Source organism: Galeopterus variegatus, unplaced genomic scaffold (assembly GCF_000696425.1).
Source record: "Galeopterus variegatus unplaced genomic scaffold, G_variegatus-3.0.2 Scaffold1635, whole genome shotgun sequence".
Lineage (NCBI taxonomy): Eukaryota > Metazoa > Chordata > Mammalia > Dermoptera > Cynocephalidae > Galeopterus > Galeopterus variegatus.
In genome coordinates, this window is record NW_007727746.1 from 283,774 (window position 1) to 305,694 (window position 21,921).

The window sequence follows — 21,921 nt, forward strand, 5'->3', positions numbered from 1 at the left end:
TGGCTGAGCGAGGCGCAGGGGCAACACCGAGGGTTGCGATCCCGTTGCCGGTCCCCGGTCCGGTACGGGGGCAACACTGAGGGTTGCGATCTGTTGCCGGACATGGAAAAAGACAAAAGACAAAAAATATATATATATATATACACCCCACATTAGAGAACTTAAAAATATAATTCTATAAATATTAAGAAATCTGTTTATCTGGTGAGATAAACTGCAATAATAGTTGGGGGATTTCAACACACTGATGTTGGGTGTACATATATTTTAAATTGTTATATCCTCTCAATGAATTGACCCCTTAATCATTTGTAAATTGCTGATTTCTTTGTGGCATTGTCCGTGTGAACTTTCTGTAAAGCATCAATGATTTCACCATTCTGCACCCAAGCTTCATTATATATTTGACATTTGTTCTTCTTTCATTTCTAGACTCATATTAGAAAGCTAGCATTATCCTGATACTGAAGCCAGACAAAGACACTAAGAATAGAAAACTACAAGCCAATATTCCAGATGAATATACATGCAAAAATCCTCAACAAAATACCAGCAAACAGCACATTAAAAGGATCACACTTTACTATAGCCCTCATTAGTTAGACACCTGGTGTCACCAACTGGTGACATGGGTAGCCCAGAGAACACTGAATCTTAGATTTTATTAATTTTCTTAGAATATTCTGAATTGAATAAACAAATTTGAGAGTACTACTTATAAATATTGCATTGCAAGGATAAGATTATCATATTTAAAAACTTGGGCCAAGACCACTACTATGTCAATTATTGACAATAAAATAAAATAAAATTTTATGCTATGGTTTTTCAATATACCATCATAAAATTTATGTTGTAATTGATTTTTATTAAAAAGTTTAAATGCATTACATACAAGAAAAATTTGACTACATAATGTTTCTAACTTTCCTACATTATGAATGCTATTTTTTCTCAATATACAGCCAACATATGTTTTGGTAGAATATAAATATCCCTCATTTAGAAACAAATTATGATAACAGAGGGTAGGTTATATTAATCTTGTTGTTTCTTCCTTACTTTTCAAAATAAGAGCCCAGCAAACCTGCATAGGTAAACTTCAGTACCTTTCTTCAGATTTTTTTGATTCATATAGCAAAAATTGTCAAACACTGATTTAACACACATAAATATCCAGGGAACATGCCAATAGTATCCATTTTAATGTAGCATTTACAAAAGAGAAAAGTACACCTAATTATAATCATGGGTAAAACTCAAATAATTCGTATTTTTGACAAAATCAAGTGGAAAAATATCACACATTCAGGGATTGAACAGCATATCCTCAAAATATCTATATTATCCAAAATGATCTTCAGATTTAATGCAATCCCTATAAAAATCTCAGTGGTATGCTTACAGAAATAGAATAAACAACTCCAAAAATTCATATGGAACTACAAAAGACCCTGAATAGCCAAAAGTAATCTTGAGAAAGAAGTACAAAGCTCAAGGAATCACAGTCCCTAATTTCAAAATACACTAAAAATCTACAATCATTAAAACAGTATAGCATTGGCATAAAAACAGCCACATAGATCACTGGACATAATAAAAGGGTCAGAAATAAATTGACATATGATTAATGGAAATTCACCAAGGGTACAAAGAATACACAAGAGGGAAAGGACAGTTTCTTCAACATACGGTGTTGGGAAAACTAGATATTCACATGCAAAACAATGAAACTAGACACTTATTTTACACCATACACTACAAAAGACAACTCAAAATGAATTAAACATTTAAATGTAAGATGTGGAACTGTAAAACTCTTAGAAGAAAACATAGGCAAAAAGCTTCATGACATTAGGCTAGGCCATTCATATTTATTGAATATGACATCAAAAACACAAGCAACAAAATCAAAATTATACAAGTGGTACTAACTCAAACTAAAATACCTTCTCACAGCAAAGGAAACCATTAACAAAGTGAAAAGGCAACATACAGAGTGGGAGGAAATATCTGTACACCACTGATAAGGAATTAATATTCAAAATATACAAAGAACTCCTCTAAATCCACCACTGATAAGGAATTAATATTCCAAATATACAAAGAACTCCAACCAAAATAAAATATAAAATAACTAAAAAATAGGCAAAAGAATTGATTAGACATTTCTCCAAATAAAACATACAAATGGACAATAGGTATATAAAAAGATGCTCAACATCAGTACTCATCAGAGAAATGCAAATCAAAGCTACAATGAGATATTACCTCACCCCTTACAGGATGGCTGTGATAAAAAAAAAAAAAAAAAAAAAACCAAAAGATAAGAACTGTTGGGGAGGATGTGGAGAAACTGGAACCCTTGTGCACTCTTCGTGGGATTCTAAAATGGTGCAGCTACTATAAAAAACAGTATGAAATTGCCCCCCAAAATTGAAAATAGAATTACCATACAATTCAGCAATCCCACTTTCAGGTATATATCCAAAAGAATTAAAATCAGAATCTTGAAGACGTAGCTACATTCCCATATTCATTGCAGCATTATTCATGATAGCCAAGATATGGAAGCTACCTAAATGTCCATCAATGGGGGAATGGATAAAGAAAATGTTATGTATATGAGGAGGCTTCAGAACACTCATTAAAAAATTGAATTTAAAATATAAAAATAAAATATATAAGCTTTATTTCTCAACATAATTTCAAGTTCAAGACAATTTTGTAAGTAATGATACCAGCCATTTAGTCCATCCCTAAAGAACTGAGGGTCCTAAGAATTTAACCATTTAGCCAGTTTTTTTTTTTTTTTTACATAATTACCTGAAGAAAAATGTGTACCCTTTAAAGATTTTTTAAAATTAGGAAACAAAAGGAAGTCAGAAGTAGCCAAATCGGGACTATAACATGAGTGCCTAATGATTTCCCATCAAAACTCTCACAAAATTGTCCTTGTTTTATGAGAGGAAAGAGCAGGAATATTATCATGGTGGCGAAGGACTCTTTGTTAAAGCTTTCTCAGGCATTTTCTCTGCTAACACTTTGACTAACTTTCTCTAAACACTCTCATTAATAAGCAGATGTTATTGTTCTTTGGCATTCTGGAAAGTCAACAAGTAAAATGCTTTGAGCATCCAAAACAAACTGTTGCCATGATCTTTTCTCGATTGGACCACTTCCACCATGGCTTTGATTGTGATTTTTCTTCAGAATCATACTGGTACAGCCACGTTTCATGTCTTGTTACAATTCTTCAAAGAAATGCTTCAGGATCTTGATCCCACTTACCTAAAATTGCCATTGAAAGCTCTGCTCTTCTCTGCAACTGATCTGGGCACAATGGTTTTGGCAACCAAAACAGAAAGTTTGCTCAACTGTAATTTTCCGGTCAGAATTGTGTAAGATGAACTAATTGAGATGTCTATGGTGTTAGATATTGTTTCTGCCATTTATTTCAGTTAGGGCACAAACAAGATAAATTTTTTTTCATAAATTCATGCAGATAGTCTGCCACTGTGGCTTTCATCTTCAACATCATCTCTTCCCTTCTTAAAATGAGTCATCCTTGGGCTGGCCCTGTGGCTCACCCGGGAGAGTGCAGCATTGGTAGCACCAAGGCCATGGGTTCGGGTCCTATATAGGGATGGCCAGTGCACTCACTGGCTGAGCGTGGTGCAGACAACACCGTGCAAAGGGTTGCGATACCCCTACCAGTCAAATAAACAAACAAACAAACAAACAAAATGAGTCATCCTTGTAAACTGCTGATTTCTCTGTCATTGTCCCCATAAATTTTTTATAAAGCGTCAATGATTTCATCATTCTTCCACCCAAGATTCACCAAATTTTTGATGTTTGTTCTTATTTCAATTTTAGCAGATTTCGTGTTGCTCTGATAGGAACTCTTTTCAAATTGATGTCTTATCTTTCCTAGTACCTCAAATTAGATCCTACTCAGACATGTTATAACAAGTTAGTACAAGTTTATTTTGGTGCAAAAATGTTTTGCAATCCATATGTAGTTTTTTCATAATATGCATTTTTCACAAACTTTTGAAGTCCCCTCATATATATAAACATGTATGTGTGTGGACTGTTGCTGTTCAATGGATATGAAGTTTCAATTATGAAAGATGAATAAGTTCTAGAGATTTGCTATACCGCATTATACCTGTAGTTAATAACTCTGTGTTGTGCAGTTATAATTTTTAAAAATGCAGATCTCATGATAAATGTTCTTACTACACTAAAAAGTGAAGAAAACCAAAGCAAAGAACAGAACAAATATTAAAAATAGTCCCTTAAAATTTTTAAATACAAAAAAGATTTGAAATAACATATTAAAAGGGCACAAGACATACCTAGAATATCAGTCCAAAATGACTAATACCAAGACATATTTTAGTGAAAGTACTTGATATTCTTAAAATAAGAAAAATAATTCTCTGGCCATCCACAAAGAGTACATAACTTTAATAAAAATAAAATTAGCTTTTCATCAAACTTTTTGACAGAAATGCTTTATGATAGGAAAAATTAAATAATAACATTTAATATACTCAAGGAAAAAAATGTGATAAAAGATGTTATATTCTTCAAATATAAAGGACACAAATTTTTAACATGCCAGAACCAGGTAAATATTGTCCCTATGAGCTTTTCTGAGGAATCTACTAGAGACTGATCTCAGCATAACCAAAATTACTAGAGAAATATTGACATATAAAGTAGTGGTGCACATTAGTTACAGATCTAAGACTAAATTAGAATTGAAAGAGAAAAAACAAAATATGTAATGGCAATATAAACTGATCATGTTTATATCATATAACATTATTTCAACTAATACGCGAAAATCCCCAAAGATATAGGCACTATGTATCAATGGGTGAAAATGAATGAAAACAAGACATCATTTGCCTACTGATGAAAGTTCACACCACCACCAATAGATATGCTAAAGGAATTAAGTCTGTGTCTCTTCAACCTTCTGATTCGATCAGACAAATTGTGAAAATACAAAGAACAAAAAAGCATGATGAAATACACCATAAGCACATAGTCAACAAGATCTTAACTACAGGTCATATTGTCCAGGCTCTTTGGGAGATAAATGTTAAGAAAAATAAAGGGTAGAAGGGAAGCCATACATTATAACAGACATAAATTTCATACCTTTTTAAAAAATATGCAAGAGTAAACTATAAGGTCAAGAGATGCACTCTTGAATCATACAACAAAATACACACATACACATACAGAAGTCATAACTCTCAGAAAAACAGAGAGGGCTCTAATGGGCAGTGGGGATCGTGGAAGGAAATTCTGGATGGCAAAGTTGGTGGCAAAGTTCTATTTCTTCACCTTGACAATAGTTACCAGAGTGTTCGCCTTATAACATAATAAACATAATTTACTGTTATTAGAATTGTGTATTGTTTTCTGTATCTTTACAATAAAAAAGTGAAAAATAAATGCAAAATAAAGGCTTTCCCCTTCAAAAACAATTAAAACAATTTACTAGCAAACATAATTGCAAAATTGCACCAACAGAAACTTTAAAGGATTTATTTATATAAAATAAAACTTATCCTTGAAGGAAACATAAAATGCACAAAGAAATGAATAGCACCTGATAGAGTAAATATGTGCAAAATAAAAATGAACATAGATGGTATAAAATAATAATAAAATGTCTTGTGTGTTTACACTAACATGCAAAAATAACTTTCACAATAACAATGACACCAAGTTGAGAATGGAGATAAGGAGTTCAAATGTTTTAAAGACTAAGTACTTTCTTCGAAGTTGCAGAAAATCTAATTTACATTAGATTCTAAAATATCAGGACTATTTATTAAACCTTTAAGGTAACTACTAAAAAAATAGTGAAAGAAAGAAAAACTAACAAGCTAATACAGGAGAAAATATATAATGCTATATAAAGAATATTTAGTCAAATCCAAAGGAAAGAAAGGGGAGATAAGGAATTTAAAACATGTGGACAAAATAAAAAGAAATAGTAAAGTAGTAGATTTAAACCCAAACATATTGGTCATTATGTTAATTAAAAATTATCTAAACACTCAAAAGACAAAGATTATCAGAGCGCATTTTTTAAGCCCATCTGTATGCTGCTTGCAGAAGTCACACTTTAATTACAAAAACACAGAAAGTTGAAAGTAAATAGATGAGAAAAGATAAACCACGTAAACATTAAACAGAAAAAAATCTAGTTTGACTATTTAAATAACATGAAAACTAGAATTTAAGGCAAGAAATATTTCCAGAAAAAGAATAAGAGCATTGAATATTTTGTCTCAAAAAATAAGGAACTGCTGAAAATAATTTAGAGGACGCAGAAGCAAGCTTGACGGTGATGTCCTTGGGCAAATTTAGGACAATTTAAGTATCAAAATAAATGAGAGTAACATACGAAAATCCACTAAATAAAAGAGGAAATCATGAGTTGACGCATATAAAAAAATGATTAAATTAAAAGTTTAATGAGGAAGGAGACCAAGTACGTCTTCATACACTTATAAACGACCTTCCCAACATAACTTCTGAAGTCTCTTCCCAAAACAAATATCAAAAAGGAAAAGGTAACGTTTTTGGTGAAGAAGGCTGGCAGACACCACTTTAATCAAGTGATAAAAATTAACCTAACCAGAAACGTGACAAATCAAAACATTTTGCCACGATATAGGATACAATAAGAAGAGTGCAGCATCACTTCTGTGATATTCCACCCAAAGCTGCATCATGAGAAAAAAAAGACCGCACAAATTAAAAATGAGTGAAATTCTTCAAATTAGCTGGAATCCCATCTTCAAAGTGCAAAGGTAATCAAAATTAAGGAAAAACTGAGAAACTATTCAAGATCAAAGGAGACCCCCCCCCAAAAAAATGACAACCAAATGCAATAGATGATTCTGAGCTGTATTCATTTGCTGTAAAAGATATTATTGGAACAACGGGTATAACTTGAATGGGGTCTGAGGATTAGATGGTAGAAAGATGTCAGTGTTAATTCCCCATTCTGGTTATTACACTATGCCTAGGAAAGAGCACATCCTTTTTTGCAATAAAGCATGCAGGCAGGATCATGTCAGCAATTTATTCTCAAATAGTTCAAAGAGAAAAAAAAATCCTTTGTATTACATTTGTAACTTTTATGCAAGTTTGACATAGTTTCAAAGTTAAAAATAAAAAACCTTTGAACCTAGAAGGTAATAAAAGTACAACATATCAAACTTGTTGGATATAATTAAAGCTTCTTTGAAAAGAAATGTATAGCCTAAAATGCATATATTAGAAAAGAAAAATGACTAAAATAAATGTTATCTTTCTTAAGAACTTAGAAACAGAAGAGCAAATTAAACCTCCAAAAAATGAAGAAAATAAATAAAGATAATTACTGTTATCAATGAAATTTTTAAAAAAATCAAATAGAAATAACCAACAAAGTCTTTGAAAAGACTAATAAAACTGATAAGCCTCTACCAAGATGGATCCAGGGAAAAAGGGAGAGAAACACAAATTATCAATATCAGGAAGTTAAAAACAGGCATCATTATAAATCTTTCAGAAATTGAACATATCAGAAGGATACATTATAAGCAACTTTAAGCCATTAATTTTGAGTATTTGAGTAAAATGGACAAGTTTCTGCAAAAACATAGTACACAAAACACAGCACTGAGAAGAGAAAATTGAAATTCTAAGTCGATGTATGCAATAAAGATATGCAAGATCTCTAACCTAGAAAACTACAAAACATTATCAAGAAAAACTGAAAAAACCTAAATAAATATAGGAATATCCATATTCCTGTATTGCAAGGCACATTATCTTAGAGATTTTAATTCTCTCAAATTGATCTATAGTTTCAACACAATCTTGAATCTCACAGTATGAGTGTGTGCACATGTACACAGTGTGTGTGCATGTGTGTGTGTGTAAATTAACAGATTTTAAAATTTCTGTGGAGCTGTAAAAAGTTAAGAATATCTCAGAACAAGGTCTAGAAAATTATGGCCTATGAGCCAAATCTGGGTTGTTGCTGGCTTTTGAAAATTGTTTCACTGGAGCATAGCCATAACCATCAATTTATGTATTGTCTGTCTACAGCTACTTTCGTGCCACAAAGACTAGAGAGACCATCAGGCCCACTTAGTTTAAAATCTTAACCCAGACTTCTGTGTACATTTGTCCCTTCAAAAAAAAAAAAAAAAAAAAAAAACAAAGTCTGCTGACCCCTGGCCTAGAAAATCTTGAAGAAGAAGAAAAAATGTCAAAGCACACACAGCCGGCACTAGTTATTACAACAGCGAGGTATAACACAGTAGAATCCTCAACTAGGTCCTGACAGGCACAGTTATTTCATTTATGACATAGGTGATACGATTGTGCAGTGGGGAAACAAGATGGCTCCAATAAATGTCCCCAGTCAATTAGATATGATATGACATCAAAGTAAATTTTACTTTAAACCATAACAAAATTAATCCCAGAGGAACTGTAGATCTAAATATGGAAGGTAAAAATCAATACAGCTTCCAGAAGATAACACTGGGGAACATCATCACGGCCTTCAGATAAGACAAATTCTTAAAACAGAACAATAACACAGATCATAAAGAATCTGTCATGATCATAAAGAATCAGATTGCTACATTGAACTAAATAAAACTAAGAAATTCTGCTCATCCAAATATAATATTCAGAGTAAAAAGCCACATGAAATAAAGGGAGAATATATTAATAAGACATGTAAGCAACAAAGAATTCCTGTTCTGAAGATATAAATAAGTCCTAAAAATTAATAAGAAAATAGGCAAAACATCTGAACATGTACTTCATAAAAGAGCGTAGATAGCCAAATGGCCATCACACCTACCAAAGGGTGCTCAGCCACATTAATCACCACAAGTTAAAATCCAAACAAGGTATTTTTACACACTAACCAGAATGGAAAGATTTTAAAAACCAACAGTATAGTGCATTGGCAAAGATGTACTGCAATGAGAATGGCAAATGGAAAATTCTGGAAAACCATCTGGCAGAATCTACTGAAGATAAAAATATGCATACCCTGTGGCTCAGAAATTTCATTCCTACATTTATAGGCAATAGGAATATGTAAATATAAGACCCCCAAAATATGTACATGAATGTTCTAAACAGTTAATCATAATATTCAACAACCGGGAGCAACCTAAAATTCTACGTAGAGTAGAATGGATAAATAAATCAAGGTATATTCATAAAATAGAAAATCACACGGCAATGAATATGAACAAATTACTGCCACAGGCATGAATAGATCTCACTGAAAGACACTTGACACAAATAAATATATACTATATGATTCTATATATATATAAGGTTTAAAATATAAGCAAAGCTATTCTATAGTTTTAGAAGTGAGGGGGGTAGTGTATTTTGAGAGAAGGAAGGAGCATCCTCAGGATTCCTGGGTTGCTAGTAATGTTCTATTTCTTGATCTGGGCAGTGGTTACACAGGTGTGTTAATTTCTAATTCATTGTGCTGTATGATTTGTGCCCTTCATTTGGGTGTGTTTTATTTTAATTAAAAGGTATACTAAAAACAGAACAGGAAAAAAGTGATTTAAGAGATGAAAAGTATTCTGGGTTTGCTTTTCAGCTAACATCTAGCAAAGTTCTGTCAAAAGTGTGATTCTTATTCAATTAGTCACAGGAGTATGTTCATAGAGCTAATAGACTTCAACTGAGCCTTATAAACTATAGGCAACTTATATTAAACCACAGATTCTAATTATCTATAGCCATGAATATTTGTAACACCATTTTATGTTCTTTTCTAAACAGAAAAATTTCAATACCAATCTGCAGATCTCATTTCAAAATTGGTATGGCTGACATTGGGAATCCAAATGGATCTATATTATAGCTGCCTTAGTGACACACAATATATTTTTGCGAAAATACTAATGCATTAATACTGACCACACATTCCACAGACTATATATGTTCCTTCAACCACATGTCACACAACTGTTTTTGTAAGAGAACATTGAATGTCTTCTGTTACAATCCCTTCAATCAATCACAGCGAAGAAGTCGTGATACATATTGTGAGAATCCTTCATACGTCTACCAGAGGAACACAATCTCTGCAGATTGAATGCTCAGCAGATTGCCACAGCTAAAATCTTTTTCAAAGACACAAAAGAAAACTAAACAAAATAAAAATATTCAGTTCCTTTGTAACATAAATCCAATAGTGAAGATGGTGTCCATAGCCACGCAGTACTCTTAACAGATTATCAACAGTGACTGCCTAAAGATTGTGGGGAGCTTCCTCTCTCCAATATCAACATTTCTAGATGTTTCACCATAATATTTCTCTAAAACAAAAATGAGAGAATGAAATGAGTGTCCCTAAGCTGTAAGAGATAAATAACGTGTTTTCAATGGATGCTGTAATTCAAATTCCAAAGTCTGTCATTGAAATTATAATAAAGAGCAGCATAACAAGCATTAGGCTCTCTACTTAGCATGCCACATAAATGTTCTCATATAAAAAATGTGACCTTTGTACCAAATGATCTATAAAGATTCTTTCAACTCATAAATTCTGAAACCATGATAGTTAAGTGTGTGCCTGATAGTTAAGCGTTAGCCTTTCAACAAATATTAATTGAGAACCTTCTAAGAACAAGAAAAGCCCTAAATGCTGAAGTGTGAGAAGTCTGACTTTTAGGAGCACAATTAAGAAGTGAAACTAAGACATATAAGTGAGTAAGTTCACAAAAAAGTCCTGTTTGTTGAATAATATAAAGTAGAAGGTGACATGAGCCATAAGAAAGATATAGAACAAAACTTATGGGATTTCAAAGGTACACGGTGGAAATTCTAGCTGTGAGGTGAGGATAGACTTGTAGGTAAAGTAACATTTAAGCTGAGCTATAAAGAACTTTCCCATCCTTTCTGAATAGGTGTGTGCTTACATTATAAATATATTATTCAGTATGGAGATGAATGAACGTTAAAATAGCTCAATGTCAGTGGAATGGAGCAGAGCACAGACAATGTCAAACTGTAGTCATCAGCATTTGAAAGTCAATTTGTTTGCAATATGTGATGCTCAAATCAGGATAATTAGTGTATTCAACATTACATGAGGTATTCATATTCAATGCCGAACCCCATAGATATGTACAATTGTGTTTCAATAAAATAAATAAATAAATAATAAGTAAAATGAAAGTAGGTTCATTTGCCTCTGAACTACAATCTCCAGGGTTTATAAGCAATTTCAGTTTGCTTTCTTTCACTATATACTAACTTAGGGAATCTGGAACCAACTCTGTAATTCTAAATGTTTAAAGTAATTCTCAAAATGAATTACCTATGGCTAACTAAAATCTAAAAAAAAAAGAAGTTAATTACAACATTTTCGGAACCTCTCAAAGTAAAATGTGTATTCTTAGGGATGTTACTTTGCTCTTTCCACTTGCCACTAAGAGGGTTTTATACTTTCATAATTCATGGCACTTAAGTATCATTTCTAGCTGTGAAATTATTATGCATTGAAAAATCATTTTAGTTTTATTTTTTTTAAAAATCCATTATCTCAAGAGCTTTTCATAATTCAAAATCATTAGATAAATTTATTGAAGATATGAAGATAATTTTAATAGTGTCAGATATAATTTTTAAATTACAGGTTTCAACTACAGACTAACTTTGAATAATTTTTCTATTTCTTTATTTGGAGCATTTGCTTCAAAGTCTTTTAAAGTTCTTTTTTTCACTTATTCTCCTTTACTACCTACAAGTAATTCATCTCAGTGCATAAAATCATATAGTTAGTTACTTCTCCAGAATAAACCTGAATTCAAATACAAACATAACCACTACATTACCAGGATAATGTTGATGCCTGCATCAGTAAATTAATTGTACAGATACACCAAAATGGCTGAGAAAACTCTCCAATTGAACTACATGACCTTTGAAGTAGAAACACTATTTTCAATTTTTATCCACCACTATAGCTACATACTAGATACCCAATAAATATTGGTTGAATTGATAATGGATGAATATATTCAAAATTATTAATAAAATATCTATATCTTCACTGTCTGATTTCAAATATCAGACAGTAATTGTCAGTTGTTTTGCTAATTTTCATCCTTATAAAATAATATTCAGTACTTAAAAGATGTTTGAAAGAATTTACAAAATACTAGAAAACTCTTTTTGAACTCCATGGCATCATAAAACCACAAACGTGCAAGGAAATTAGAGGTAGTTGAATTTAACTTCTTTTCTGATGAATCAGTGTTTGAATATTCCAGCAACATCCACTATAGTTCCAGGATACAGTTCCAGGAGACCCATTCTACTATGAGATGCTCTAAGTGTGACAAAAGTCTTCCTCATAGTGGAATAAATGCTACCTTTTTTGTCTCTTCAACCTTTGTCCTAAATGTTTTGTTTCCTCCTGAACAACATCCAGTAAGTATACCCCCACTTCTAAATAAAAATATTTTAAGAGTTTGAAGACAAATATTGTGAATATTCAGTCTTTGCATTTTTCAGATTAAATATTCTTTAATTTGTATAACATAGCTTCTATCCCTTTCTTCAAGATGGTAGCCCTTCTCAAATACATACTTGGCTTTTCAATGGCCTAAAATGTAGAATTGAAAAGTAACACTCCAAATTTGCTATCACCAGAGCAAACTATGATAATATTAGGTTGAATCACATGAAATTGCTAACACTCAACCATTTCTGACCTACAAAAATGACAATTTCATATGGTTCAGGGTAATAGCATTATCTGCCTAATGTAGGCAGTGCACATCCATCAGTGCATCCTCAGATTGCATTAACTTTTTAGCAGCTGTGTAACACCACAGCTTCATATTAGATCTGAGGCCAAGTAAATCCCATAGGTCATTTTCCCATCAACTGCTGGGCTCATGCAAAGAAATTTACAGAATTATGTGATACAGGAATTTACATACCTGCCACTTGCCAGTTTTCTTATCCTTAAAAAAGTTGTTTAATCTCTTAACATCTCAATGCATCCTTAATTGAATAGCACCTCCTATGTGTCCAGATACTGTTATCCGTAGTTCACATTTAATCCTCACAACAATCATATGGAGCAAGAATCTTTATCATCATTCATTTTGTTACAGATGAGGAAACAGATTCACTGCAAGATCCAGTGCATACCCTTAACCACTACAGTATACCATCTCTCAAAATAAACTGACTTTCTCAAAAGGTTTTGAAGAGGTTAGTAACACGTATTGTGTATTTTATTCTTTGATCCCTTTATGTTATCCAGTGAGTTTTAGTTAATAAATGCTCCAAAATGCTTGTCTCTTGCGTCTGGAACTTCCTTTCTATTTTTCCAGACCATTCTCTTCTTTTTTAACACGTTTAATTCTTATCAAACTCTGTCTACTGAAATTGCCTCTTAATTGGTATCTCTTCCCATCTTTATCCATCAGCTCCTGACCACTCTGGGTCACATTTCTCATAGCCTTCTCCTTCTTGCTTTGTTTTCATACCCCATCTAAGTATCATGCTCTCTTACCAACACTTTCTACTCCTTCAAAGAGAAAAAATAAATAATAAAATTTTTCTGTTTTCTTTTAATATTATGCCATTTTCCCTAAATAATAGTTCTTTTCTTTTTATTTGTCTGTCTTTCAGAGTCAAGCTTAAGAAAATAATAACAAAGCTCCAAAGATCAATTTGTAAAATTTCTTTCCATTTATAAAACCAGAATGTGAAGGTTGGGGTCAGATAAGAATTCTGCACAGCAGGGTGGTTTAATAGCAAGGGCTCTGGAGCCAAATGGTCTGGGTGGAAATCTCCACTGTGTCATTTGCAATTGGGTAATAACTTTGGTCAAATCACTTAGCTTTTCTGTATTTCAGTTTCCTCATGTATAAAATGAGGGCTATAATAGCCCCTACCTCTCAAGTTTGTTGTGAAAACTAAATTAGTTAATATATTTAAGGGGTTTGGAACAGTAGCTAGCCATTATTATTATGCAAGACCTTATTAATTAAGAAATTTATATTTCATAGCTTAGGCAATAGGAAAGAATGAGAAGTTCTTTAAGCAAGGAAGATTTTTAGCTGAGCCTGTCCTTAAACTAAATAACCAATGCCACTTCATCAGTACCCAATAAAAATGAACTCCCAGAACCCTGGTAAATTTCTGAAATATTTTATGCTGTCCTTCCTTAAACTTCCTTTATCCTCTGAAGTTTCAAATTGCCTCATCATTAGAGATTTGCATTGGCCCGGATGCCCAGTCCTGTAACTTAGGTATAGTTATCTCGGTTACTTTATTGGTCCTTGAACTAATGTCATTTTCTGGACAGACCTAATAAATGTTCGGCCCCCTCCAACCTTGCACCTATAGTCAGTCAGCAGCTCCACTGGATTGTCCCAGGCCTTTGAGAATGGGAACTCGAGAGTGAATGACAAGAGACATCATGTGTTTTAGGAAGATAATCAAAGGAATAATTAGATGAACGAGAGAGAGGGCACATACGCAGATAGGAGAATGTCACAACAGGGAACACAAAAGAACATGAATCTGAATAAAGGAGGTGGCTTATCTGAGATATGATTTTTGTTGTTTTTTTGGTTTTTTTTAATGAAAGAATGCATAACATGGAATAACTGATTAAATAATGAAGATGTGGGACAGAAAGTTAGGATGACTTTTCTATGAACGTTACAGTTCTATATTTTGGCTGGTGATGTTACCAGCTGTATTTGAAGCAAAGAAGAAGCAGGCAAAGGGTAGGGATGACGATTTGACATATGGATATGTAGAGTTTGAGGTAAACATCGAACTATATAGAAATGTGCAGAAGCAATCTGATATCAGAACTGATGTTCAGTATCCTGCTGACCACCAACTCATTATCAGTAGGGAAAATTTCTGAATTATTTTTTTCCCCAGTTTTGAGACTAAATTGCAATGATCTATTTTTACCCTTTACCTCACAATTGAGACACATTAGTAAAATAGGTGGCAACAAATAGCATAAATCTCACTAGGGAAATCTAGCCAGAAACTGTAACCTCATTAAAACAATGCACTAACTTCCTGAGATAACCAGTAACTACAGGCAGATGGAAATGTCATTTATTTTAATATGCCCCCAAACCTCCAGGAATCATCTTTCCATGTAAATGTGGAGATAGTCTAGAAAATAAATTAGTTAAAATAATAATTCAGCCTCTTTGATTTTGCTTCATTAAACAATGCATATTTGTATTAGGAAGCTGAGTTACTTTATTTTTCAAATAATAAATTACTTACTTGCAAAAAGCAGATGATATTTGATATCAAGCCTCACACTTAAAACCATTTAAAGTGGCATTTTACAAAAATCAGCAGCTGACCTCTAAAAGTGAGACTAAGTCCACACACTTAAATTACATAAGGAACCATGTCAAATAGACCACAACACATTAAATTTACATTTGGCAGAGAAAAGTACAAGTTTCAAGTCTAGAATATTTCACAAGAAAGTCATAAATCAGCTAAACATTCAGTATTAAAAACAAAACACGAAGATAACTTTTATAAAATGAAAAAGAAACTCAGTATTTTGGGTTAAAAAGGACAACTAAAAGCAGGAAGGTATCATCTTGATCAAGTTGTAATTTATACCACATCTTCCAGCCTAGTGATTCTAAAAAAAATTTTTAATCTTACCTCTCTCCATTCCTTATTTCCAACTCCTTGCACATATAAGACACAAACTACAAAAGATAAAAAATACATACAAATAAAAATGTCTTTTATAAACACCTGATGTGAATATATACAATTTATTTTAAGGCTGTACAAAAGCTACATCAAAATTAAGTGCCTAGTTCTTGGCCTTACCCTTGTAAGAAAATTGTTAGTAAACCACCAAATGATTAAAAATTATTTTAAAGAAGCAGAAAACAAACCAGATCAGATCTTTAGAACTTAATATGCATAGAGCTTGGCACATACAAAATATAATAATTATTCACTAATGTCTTCATCTACATTAGGCTACAAATGTAGATCAATTTCAAAACCATAGTTCAAAAATTTGAAATATTTCAATATAGTTACTAGACTTAAGTTAAGCTTTTCCTAAGATGTGTACTGTGCTCCAGGCCATCATAGGAGGGACAAACTGAGACAAACTATATTCTACATTTTGTATTTACAACTCCTGCCCTCAGTATTTGTAAACAAGTAGGAAATCCTATCAACTGAGAAAAGAAGTCCCAAAAAGGGAGATTAAGGGCTTTGGGTAAACATTAAGGAATAGAAAGTTCCCACTCACTTCTTAAATGAGCCCCAGGAATTTTTAGTACCTACAAATGTCTTTTTCCCAAAGACTACCTCAAGAATTCTTCTAACACCTGACAAAAACTTTTCCTTTGTAATTAAACCACATCTGTTCACACATTTGAAGAGATGGAGAGCTGCTGGATAATGATTTCTAAATATATATTATTTATTATATATATTAATGTAATATAATATAATATATTAATATATAACAAATATATATTATATATATTTCAAGATTTAGAAATACTAATTGATTTATACAATTAATTCTGCTATTTTCGAATTCAAACTACCCTTTGAACTACCTAATTCACAAGTTATCTCCAATTTTCAGTATTTCTTACTAGGAATCAAAAAAGCTCATGCCAGAAGATGTTATGTATTTCACTAAGTTGTATATGCCTTCATATACCGCTTTTATTTTTAAAAATGAAAAAGTATTACTTGTGACTTAATCACTTAAAATTGTGGCTCATTATGTTTTTTTCAAGTATAATTTCTACCATGTGACCACAGCATGAGTCTTTAATTTTAAAGTGAACTTCCTACACGGGAGTCATCTGCGTCTCCATCTCATTCTCAAAAATGCTAAGCAACTCCCTCTTCAGCCCTAGTACTGCCCGGCAGACGAACATGCGGGGCTTCAGACCATCCCCCTTTCTTGCTTTCTAGGCTTTGAAACAAATGTTTAAATAAGAACTATGAGTTTCATATACTTTTTGCAAAATCAAATGAGTAAAAGAAATAGTTTCAAAAAGCAAGTAATGTATACTTACTTGGATCAGATTTAGAAAATGTGTCTCTGTCGAGAAGATTTCTGTTGAATAAAAAAGAAAATGTTAGATGAATATCAGGCCAAACTATTTATATTTATATAAGTATGTTAAAATGTATGAGGGGTCTTCAAAAAGTTAATGAAAAGATTATCTTTTAATTCTATTTTCCCACAAACTTTCTGAAGTAATCTCAGACATAAATATTTGCTAATTGTACTTATTTAGATTGAACAGCACTTGATAATGGCAAGTTGGGGGTGGGTGCTTTTATTTCCTCAGATTTGCCTTGCAGTTAACCAATAACATGATTCTCCATGTTCTAAGATTAAAATACCTTTGTGCAAATGAACTGTTCTAGGTTTCTTTTTGACCCTTCCTTAAGAGTATATAGATGCTCAGAAGTGCTTCCAGAATTGAATCGTGAGTTGTTACTAATACAGAATTGTTTGGAATTTAGAGCACACGATCACATTAGTCCATACAATTAGAACACAATAGTGAAGCACCATCTATAGACGTTTGTGTTACATCAGCCCTAATGAGTTTTATGTTGCTATTATGGTTTGAGAATTTAAGACAAACATACGGACCTTGCTTGAAGATTCTTTTTAGTAGAGGAAAAGACTGAAAGGTAGACATGGCCATTATTAGCACCTATTTACTCTGTTTTACAGATATTTACACTTCTACAACAGAATAAAAATGGAAAATGAGAAAGTAGGAAAGTCTGGATTCCTCTGGCATTGGGGTATTCCATTATCCTCAATAGTGGTAATGCAGTCCTATACTTTATGCTTTTGCATGAAGTCTAAGATAGGAGAGCAGATGTGCGAGAATTTAGTAACACCCTTCCAGGACCATCCAAGAGAAGGATGCCCTGCATCCCGCTTTTACTATTCAATCTTCATGGATATTAATCCCTTATGATGGAGACTGAGGCACCAAGCTACCCTCCCTGGATAAAAGTAGTCAGACAGTTCATCTGATAACCCTGCCTGCTCTGATTTTATGCTCAACAAACCACCTTCCAATTTTAAGATAGCTTCCCATGTAGTTATAAGTCCACAAAATGTGCTCAGTGGCCAATGTGAATATCATTGTTTTCTTGACAGTTGTAGTTTTTATTGTCCATTGGTATTCCCGGACCCATACTGAACAGCCAATTAGCCTCTTAAAATGACTTCTCAGGCTTGTCCTTTTCTAACAGGAAAATAGCAATTCTCTTTAAACTTCAAAGCAATTCTACAAGTATTTTTCAAGCAAATGTTCTGTCACCAAGATCTAACTAAGCACTACTGAAAATATAATAAATATTAAAGACATATTCCCTTATACCAAGAAGCCTGAATTTGACTGGGGAGACAAATTTACAAAAGATAACTAAATAACAATATTGATCGGTGTATAAAATAACAGTTTATTACAGGGAAAAGGATCAGTAACCTAAAAACAGAGTCGAATTGATTCATCTACAACAGAAAAAAAAATATCAGGTACAGTGGTTAGCTCTCAGGTCAATTATTTTTTAAAATATACTAGGAAAAACAACATATAGGTGTGTATATATAATTAAAAAATCTAAATGCATATATTTTGAAATAAGTTCCTTATTTTAAAGAAGCCCAAGTACTCTTTTGTGTTATATTTATATATGATGAGGCTTTAACAGTGGAAAATAAAAACTTCAAATTCTTCATATGTAAAATGAGCATAATAACATGATCTATTTAAGGTAAAAATGCTTTGTGAGTTAACCCAAAAGTCGTAGGCGAGCTGCTCACTTTTTCCTACTCAGTAAAAAAAACACCTAACAAGTATTCTTTTAAAAAATACTTTAAAAGGGAAACAAATATCATTATTCTACCACAGATGCTATTTGAAAAAGAAAACCCACTTATATGTATATGAATTTTAAAAATAATAGTTTCAGAATAAAGACAATTTTGCTATTTGTTACCTTTTTAATTGTTAATGTATAAAACACACAATACTCGTTTTATGAAATAAGTCCTCAAACTGAAGGCATGATGTGAGTTCCAAAAAGCACTGTTACTTGTGGCCAGCAGAATTCAACAACCCATAAAGGACTCTACTGCTGTATCTGAGTGGAATTGTTCTATTTAATTTTCAATAGGAACAGAAATAAAGCTTATAAATAGAGCCAAACCAAAAAAAAAATGTATTCAATTTTCTGTAGGGAGGGACAAAAATATAGCTTATATATGGAAACAACCAAACAATGCTGTATCATTTTACAGACATTTTCCAGCTTAAATTTTCCAAATATGGACAAAGGTAGAGATATCCATATAGTACAGTCTCCCCTGCAAATCGTCCTGTATCAACAAGCAGAACAGTTCTGGGTTTAATTAAAATTCTGGAAATTATTAAAGGCCTTTTATTTACCTATTATTCAATATAGTCTCTGGACCACTGACAGCCTGCAAGGTCTTAATCAAATATTGCTTAGACAGCTACAGAAACCAGCACACAGTGGCACATATTCAGGGGCTCAACAAATGTCTGCTGAATGAACAAGGAGTTTTAATCAAAAGTATCACCTTCTCACACTTTAGCTATGGCGAGGTGTTTTATTATGGAAAGGAGAATAGAAGAGGAAGGTGGCATTTGAGGCTTTTGACCTAATAAGTAATCCATTAACTGAAAAATTCTGAGAGTGACAGGTTACCAGAATTATAAACAAGCCCCATGTCACTGGGCCATGCCCAGGGCCATTATTTTGGCCATTATATTATTTTATAAACTAGAATTAGGAAATTCTTGATTATATATATGTATGTATAATATACATACATACATATATACACACACATATACACATCTTTTAAATGCAAATACACACAACACGGTTTCCAGAGTTCTTTTATAAACACACGGATCAAAACTTTTTTTTTAGAAACTTAAAGGAAATTTACTTAATCTTTGGAAGTGATTTAAATGCAATATTTAATTTTTAATTTTTATTCTTTTATTCATTCTTTTGCTTTTTCATTAAACAAACATTATCTTTAGAAATTTATCATACAAATTTAAAGAAAATATTTTTTTTCACAACTACAATTTCTACATCAAGGGGAGATAGATTGTGCACAGGCAAAAAATAAAGATTTAGAAATGAAAAAATGAAGTATTTCAAAACTGAAACTTACCGAAAAGCCAACGTCAGCTATAATCTAAGATTCTGAGTAATTCTGAAGAATGGGGTCATGGGAAAATACTTAACAAGATTATCTGACTTTCAAGAAAGTAAGAATAGACTTTCAGATCTGCAGTTGCACAAATAGGCTAAAAATTCAGCTCAACAGCTTCCTCTGATACCCTTAACATACAGGTAGAACTTTATCATAAACGACAGATATTACACTACAAACACTGGGAGTTAAAGAAACTATTAGTTTTTGCTGAAATTGGTTGTTCGAAGCATTTATTTTTTAGTACTGTTGAGCTGAAAAGCCCAGTGATAAAAACACAGTTTCAACATTTTCATGGGTAAATTTGGTTTAGAAACTAAAAGAAATTTGAGGAGAAGATAATTTACAGTGACGTTTTTTATATTTCTTCTCAGGCATTCAATTGTGTTTGAAACTTCTTGAAATTACTTATAAAGAAACACATGCTTTGTCAGGGTCTGACATGTCAGAGCTCTGGTTGGCCTCAGATAAATAGAAGAACCTACACATTTGAAGTAATGTAGAATTAACTCAGGGTGCTGCAAGCATTCAGACATCCCTGACTTCAGTAGGAGAAGAGAAACATAACGTTTATGTTTAAAGTCATGGACAGAAAAAAAATAAGTGATTAAGAGCAAGATATGGGTCTTTTTAAAAGCCTAAGACTCAAGAACACAATTAAATTCATTTTCTTTTCCAATCTTGTGGCTCTTGTATTTCCTATCTTAGTGAAGGGCACTGTGGAAGGCAAAATAATAACCACCCAAACAAACCAGTTCCTAATCCCTGGAAACTGTAAACACAATCTTATTTGGGAAAAAAAAAAATAGCCTGTGCAGATCTGATTGAACTATGGATCCTGAAATGAAATTATCCTGGAGTATCTGGGTGGGCCATCCATGCAATCATATTTGCCCTTATAAGAGGAAAGCAGAGGGAGATACAATCTTAACAGAGGAGTCGTGTTGGCGATGTGAACGGACTGTAGCGACATTTGTAGTTGCTGGCCCTGAAAATTAGAGTGATGAAGCCATAAACCAAGGCATGCCGACAGGCACCAGAAACTGGAAAAGGCAAGGAATGGATTCTCCCCTAGAGCCTCTAGAGGGAGAGTGGCCCAGTGGTACTCCTTTAGGATTTCTGGCCTCCAGAACTGTGGGAAAATAAATTTGTTTTTTTAAGCAAGCAGGCTTGTGACTTTTGTTACAAGAGCCACAGGACACTACAGCAACACTGTCCAACTTCTCTTACAAGCAAGACATCCCCAGGTCACCCTTCCTTCTCCTTTCCCTCAACCCTAAAGCTTCTACCACCTGACTTTCTCCTTCCAAGTCTCAACTACTTCCCCAGCCTTAAATTTCTTCACAGGTCTTGCTGCCTCCCATCACCCAGTTCATTCACCAAGATGCTTCCAAGAGAAAGCTCTCTACAGTAAACACTGAGCAAATGGCTCCCTTGCATAAAACCCATTAGCTGTAGAAATTCCCAACTCCTTAACATTGCACTAAACACTGGCCAGCTTCTGACCCCTGGCTATGTCTCCAGCTGCACTTCTATGTTATTTCTTATAG

At 32.9% G+C, this 21,921-nt stretch overlaps 1 protein-coding gene across 1 annotated transcript in view; it reads right to left on the reverse strand.

The window, feature by feature from the left end:
• CPNE8 (copine VIII) overlaps positions 1-21,921 on the reverse strand; it is a 214,551-nt gene that overhangs the window by 170,234 nt on the left and 22,396 nt on the right. Inside the window, exons 2-3 of the mRNA XM_008578132.1 lie at positions 17,160-17,200; positions 15,763-15,809 (exon numbers count right to left, since the gene is read on the reverse strand). Of these exons, the coding sequence (XP_008576354.1) occupies positions 15,763-15,809; positions 17,160-17,200 (88 nt within the window). The remainder of the gene's footprint in view (positions 1-15,762; positions 15,810-17,159; positions 17,201-21,921) is intronic.